Source organism: Scardinius erythrophthalmus (assembly GCF_964197995.2).
Source record: "Scardinius erythrophthalmus genome assembly, chromosome: 4".
In the NCBI taxonomy this organism is placed as follows: domain Eukaryota; kingdom Metazoa; phylum Chordata; class Actinopteri; order Cypriniformes; family Leuciscidae; genus Scardinius; species Scardinius erythrophthalmus.
In genome coordinates, this window is record NC_138224.1 from 57,603,229 (window position 1) to 57,609,855 (window position 6,627).

The 6,627-nt window shown below is 38.4% G+C and overlaps 1 protein-coding gene across 2 annotated transcripts in view; it reads left to right on the plus strand.

Annotated features, from left to right (window-relative positions):
* The window catches only part of LOC308689349 (deoxyribonuclease-2-beta-like), a 42,737-nt gene extending 36,317 nt beyond the window's left edge, over nt 1-6,420 (plus strand). The window contains exons 7-8 of one of the 2 annotated variants that reach the window (XM_081362998.1): nt 4,661-4,690; nt 5,013-6,420. In XM_081362998.1, the coding sequence (XP_081219124.1) occupies nt 4,661-4,690; nt 5,013-5,404 (422 nt within the window). In that variant the 3' untranslated portion in view covers nt 5,405-6,420. The remainder of the gene's footprint in view (nt 1-4,660; nt 4,691-5,012) is intronic. The other variant, XM_081362999.1, reaches the window with a different exon arrangement.
* The last annotated feature ends 207 nt before the right edge of the window (nt 6,421-6,627 follow it).

The following is a 6,627-nucleotide window of genomic DNA, read 5'->3' on the forward strand; positions in this document are numbered from 1 at the left end:
ACATTAGCAATTAAACTAAACAGCTAATGTAAGTCCAAACTACCTGTGAGCTTCTCCTGTACTATACGGTAATTCCTCTACTGTGTGACAGTAAGTCTCGTGGTTATGACCCAATCGTTAGCCTATTTTTATAAAAGCGTCTGCTACGGAGCCATAACGTGAGGTACAAGGTAATGGAGCCTTTTATACATTGTCGTGTTTCTTTAGAAATAAACAACGGACAAATGGAGTCTTTAAACGCTTCAGATGTAAAGTTATTCTCTGTCAAAGTGACGCCAAAATGAATGGCAGTCAATGGGATGCTAACGGGAGGTGATGGCTTGCAGGGCCGGTTCTAGCCCTTTGGTTGCCCTAGGCGAGATTGAGTTTTGTGCTATGGTACGTTCAAGAGCGTAGGATGTATAGAAACTTACAGAGAACTGGCTATTACAGATCAGCGGTGGGTGGTGAAGTACATTTATCATAATTCATTACAGCATGTGACTTGTTAGAACTGGTTAAATTTAAATGTCTGTAGCTGCTAAAGCTCACTGACTTTATGCTTCAACAGTCTTCAGAAAGGTTCCTGTCAAAGTGTCAGAGACTCTTCGCCTCAAATGAAAAAGAGTTTTTAGTTTAAATAACTGTCGGGTACGGGTAGGGAGGCTAATTTAGAATTTTTCTGGCTGATAGCTGACTCTCGTTAACAGATTATCAACTGACAAGCAGTCTCAGTTCACTCATCCATGAGGCTCGGACATACTTTCTGTGTATGTCTCTGCAGACACGATGTTACGTGCATTGTCGTGGACACACACAGACACTTTTCTGAAACCGCTTGTGCGAAAAGCAGAAAAAAAAATGCTTAAAACGCAACTTGCTAGTGCAAAGTTAGTATTAGCAAATTGACTAGCAGGTACAAATATTTCTTTCACAATGCAAAAAGAAATGTAATAACCTTTTTATTTTTGTTTTAATAATATTGTTTAAAACATAGATATAGAACAATAGATATGACATGTAATTCTGACTTGCCATTCCAGGATGGAACCACTTGTCGGCCATCTTACTGGGGTTAAGTTTTAGAATTGCTTCCATTGGAACCAATGGGGAAAGAGGCTCATGTTGTCTTCATAATCAGGGATGCACATAAGTGGTGCACAGGTGCGCATGCGCTACCCAATTAAACAATGCGTACCAGATGAATTGCCGCAACCCTCATTTGCGTACCTAAGATTTGGGGATAGATAGGTGCGCAATCTGTGGTGTTGGATAGGCCTCAGAACTAGAGATGAGCGGATGGGCTATTTCATCCGCAACCGCATCGCAAAACTCATCATCCGTCTGCCATCCATCCGCACCAACGTTTTTGACCAATTTTCAAAACCGCACCCGCCCGCCATCCGCTGATTGGGCAAAGCAAGGCGCTGCTGATGATAGCCGCGAGACTAGAAAACTCTCTTACCTCAGAATATCAGCAGTGAACTCCGTCTCCGATCGGCGCACATGGACAAAAATAAATAAATAATTTAAATAAATAAATAGCCTAAATTAAACGAACTTCGGCAAACCTGGCCGTACAATATTTTCATTGTAGCCTAATAGAAAACGCATTTTGGCACATCATTTAGGATTTTTCGTTGGTGCGCCATCAGCTAGCCTATGCCTACAAAAGACAGATGAAATGTAATATTAATAATTGATCCATGTTGGTATACACAGCCTAATATTTTACACTTAGGTGATAATTAAAAAATAGCCTAAACAATCAAGATAGCCTGTTTACTTTTTTTTATTTATTAAAACCAGTAAATTGGTTAATGAAACATGGATTAAAATTAAGATACAATTAATACAAAACGAAATTCGCTTTAAAGAAAGGCTTTGTGCTTTCTGTTTGAGGTCTCTGTGAAAGTTTGAAAGTCTTTTAGTGCCGCGGCGCTTTCAGAGTGGTCGCGTCCGTAATGGAGAACTGTCACTCATGTAAGATTGTTTTTTCCTCATAGATGACAAAATACTTAAAAAAAAAAAGACAAACCATAAATTTAAAAAAAATATATATATAGAAAAAGGATGGATTTATAGCGTTTTTGGGAAAAAAATGGATGGATGACCTTCTATTGCCTTTGTTTTTTATTCTCCTTTTTTGAGTTTGTCACGTAAAGTTACCTCCTTCGCCAGCGTTGCCATCTCTGATAATAACAAGCAGTCTGCATAGACTCGACTAGGCCATATTAGCCTACTGCCTGATAAAAAATTCACTATTTTAAAGTGTGCTCGGGGGGGGGGGGGGGGGTAGGTAGCCTATAGTCAGATAACAATATTTAACAATATATTATGCATCCCTCTAATTTGTTCCTCCAGTGAGGTGGGTTAAGTAAAAAATGCATTTGAAAATGTGAGGACCAAGCAACAACCCCAGGTTCTCTCCTGAGAACAAGACCAAAAATGTTATGTGCACCCCTGTTCATAATCCTTATATTTTTCTACCAATACATCAATAGTGGTTTTAATTCAAAGTAATGACTATAAGACAACTCTGCCTTTCTAGAACGAAACAAAAAATAGAGATTTGGGTGGAATTTTGATTGATATAGCTCCAAGAGAACAAGCAAGTAATTGAAGATAATCTCATAATTTTGCATTTATATTGCAGGTAAAAAAAGTATTTTTTCAATTTTGCCTGAACTTAATATGTAAAAAGTGTCTATGTTATTCTGAATGGCTAATATACATTAAACAATATTTTTTTAATGTAGATATCCTAAATAGATTCAGTATCATGGCCTATAGAGGTAGTTACGATAAGACACATGAGAGAAACATCCAACTGTAATTTATTAATACATTTATTTATGTCATAAATTGTGCAAAATATATTTTTCTCACACAAGCACACTCACATACACAAACTACATGCATACACATTTTTGTGAGTTTTTGATCATCCTATTGGCCCTTAAATAGGATGGTCTTGTTCAGTTTGTTCCTCAGACTGTTTTTTAAGAGTAAAATGTTTATATAATCAGAGAATAATCTTTTTTGGGCTACCTCAGGTTTTTTGTCTACATGCAAATGTGTGTGCGTGCATATTATAGGCCTATAGCCTATTTTTCAAAAGCTTATTTTCATATATAAATATTTAAAGACTGGCTTTTTGTGCTGACGGGTTTTTTTTCTTACTGTCAACTGGCATGAAGTTTTGTTTTGGCGATGAACGGAGTAGTTGAGGAGCCTTGCTAGCTTCAATGAGTTTTTGTTGATAAAGGCTATAATGACTTCACCAGAACTGCTGACTTGTCGCAATTGTCTTTTTTATTACGTTAACGTTATGAAAAATTACATTTACGATAGCTAGTAATGCGAAGACTTTGCTGCTGAAGTAGGAATCATTTCGGGATTGACGTTACTTTACCTCATCAAGACATGGATTATTGGGTTTTAATTTGCTTTGCTGAAAGGAGAGTCGTGTAAAGGCATGATGGAAGCTGACAACAATAGCTGTTAATATATGATGACTGACAGCAGGATTCAACATGGCTAATGTTTGGGGAGCTAACGTTAGCTGGTGAAAATGTAAGGTTAAGTGTTACTGGTCGGTCGGTTAGGGCTCCGTGTAGTAGCTTGATGTGGCTAATGTTGATTTGTGTAACGTAACTTTACTCTGTGTGTAACGTTACATTTTAACATACTGTTAGCTTGCTGGATTTGTCTTGAGGTATTATAAAATGAGATTTAGGAGTAAAGAAGAGTACTTGTCGTTAACTTTAAGTTAACTGAAAACTTAACACAGATTGAGTGTTAAGAGTGTACTCTGCTGATCTTTAAAACTATTGGATCTGCCCAGAGCCACTCTGGATCTGCCGTAACCAATCGCTAACGTTTGGTCGTGACGTCGGCTTAGCATCGCTAGCGTTAGCCTTAACCAACTCCTTCACCACTAACGGAGCGAGCTGGAAAATCAAACTGTTCCCGAACCCCGTGGGGAGGAGGGCCACGACATCATGGCCACCAACACAACTTGGCAAAGGTTGTTCTTGCTCGAGCTTTAACTTCTGGATATTCACAACGGACCGAATGGCTTCGCTCGCATCTTTCTCCGCCGCCACTACGGAATTACAAACTAGAGCATGATCTCAACGCCATCGCTCTCAGCAACTCCTTCTGTTCGTTGATTGGACAATAAAGATTTGGCCGGAGAAAACCCGCAAATATTTCACAAACCCAGACGGGGTACTGAAAGTGGTGAATGAAAGAAATGAAAATTGAACGGAAGTACGAAGGAGGGCGGAGCCAGGCTAGTGTTTTAATGATTTAACTGACAGAATTAATCGGTCAAAATCCTTTTGTCGGTTAACCATTAACTACCCGAATCTGTGGCTTTGTCTGTACATGTCAGGTACACTATCGACTGTTAACACAGCTGCCTCAGATATAAAGAGGATTACACCTGCGTGTAACTTTTCAATTATTATTAGACTGTTAATTATTAGATCTTGGTAGAAGCATGCTGAATGGTCACTGATGCAGATGAGATTCACTCCTTAGGTATTGAAATTTGGTATTGAATGACAAGGTATTTTTCAGTACTCTATGCTAAGGGGGCAATTCATTCGGTGCCTAAAAAAGTATTGAATTTGGTACCCAACCCTAACACAAACTATTTTACTGTTTGTTTCAGAAGAAGAAAGGCCACAACAAGGAAAATACGGTAAAAAAAATATACTAAATGTGTTTTAAACCTATAAACAATTGGAGCTAAATTACACAAATTTAGTTTCCAAATTTGAAATCTTTTGGTTTCCATTTCCTCAAACTGAACACTAATCTGCAGAATGTATAAAAAAACGTCACCAATGTAAAGATGAACTTTTAAGTCCAAGTGGAAAAGATTTATTGATTTCTTTATAATCAAAGCATGTAAAAGGTGGAGTATGTTGTGTAATATTGTCCGTATTTTACCAGATGGGAGTGAGAACCTGTTGATCTGTGACAGTTTCTGTACCATGACTCATGTGTTGTTGTTCTTGCAGATGGAGATCTTTACCTCACTATTGCAGAAACATACGACACTGATGTGAGAGTCCAGACCTGGGGCTGCCAGACTGGCCGTGAAGATTCCTACTGTGTACAAAATCAACATCAAGTGATCAATATTGCATCTGTAAAAGCTGATCTGGGTAACGGGAAGGTTGAGTGGAAGGCTGGTAATGATCATTCCAAGTGGTGTGTAGCTAAAGATAATAATAATCATTTGATCTGTATCGCTGATGTAAACAGAGCACTCACTCAGTACACAAGGCCGGGGGGCGGACTGTGCTTTGTCCATCAACAGGCAAGTGAACTATTTAAAGGTCTTATTGATCAAATTGAGAATTGCTCCAGGAAGCGCCCCCGTGTCTCGGACCCGGACTGTGACCCCTGATGCTGGATCATTGAGTGGAGGGATAAATAAGCCTCTCCCTATGAGTCCGGTTTTGTTTGGGCCTTTGCGTGCTTTGATTCATCATTTTCAAATGGTTATAAATTGACATATATTTCTGAATCCATAGTTTAATACAAACGAGGGTGGCAGAAATATCAATGATTTAAAGAATTCTAATCGCTACCAACTGTCACTGTTAAAGCTCCAATATGTAACTATTTTGTAATAAAATTTCCGATAATAACTTGCACAGTGTGATATATTTCCTCCAGTTGTGTACTTACAATATCTCAAAAGTCTCCAAAGATTTTTTATTGCAGAGAAATTCCGTTTTTAAATAACTGGCCGTCCCGGAAAAGAAATGTCGACTCTTAGTGACGCAATGTCCGCTTTTTCCTTTTTTTCCGGTGTGGACCATGTGATCAGAGCCCGTCTACATTCTCTGAGGTGATGTTCCTCCACACCGGAATATCACATGGTCAAATGCGGAAGTGGTGGTTATAGCGTTATCCATTGACTGTATGGTTATAGCTGTTATGGATCACGATTACTCTTTGGCGAGTATTGAAGTGCCAACAAAACAAAAGCGTCCATATTCGGATACACGCAGACTGTGTGACAAACGGAGGAATAAAACCCGGATAAATATCGGCCAGGCGTTTTCGAGATGGAGAGAGCTGCGCGACAATCTTGGACTTGACAGAGACTCTGCTCTCGCGAGTGTATTGATAGACAGGTAAGCAAATAAATTATTTTTAATTGTACCAGTATCATAATAGTTACAGTTAAAATTAAGAATTTTTTTAATTAATAAAGTGTGATAAACATTTTGACTCTCATCATTTATAGGTTCCCTGTAGGGTTCTTTAAATTCAATTTAAGATTTCTAAATGTAAAGCTTTTAATAGGACACAGAATGCAGCTTATTAATAGGGCTGGATTCTTGGAAATCTGTTTTCATTTAAACAATCCAGTATAGATTCATAAAATCGAATTATTGATCTCTGTGTGTATCATATGAAACTAGAAGACTGAACTTATTGCGATTGGTTTAAAGAAATGGCAATAACCCAGAGCACGTCTTCCTCCCATTCCCGAACGCTATGTGGCCTCACCAGACCTTATTCCAGCGTGCTTTGGAGGAGGGTCTGACATGTGAGACTAACCTCACGGTCATACAGGTCAAAGCTAAACTACTGCTATAATTATCATATTTACTCATT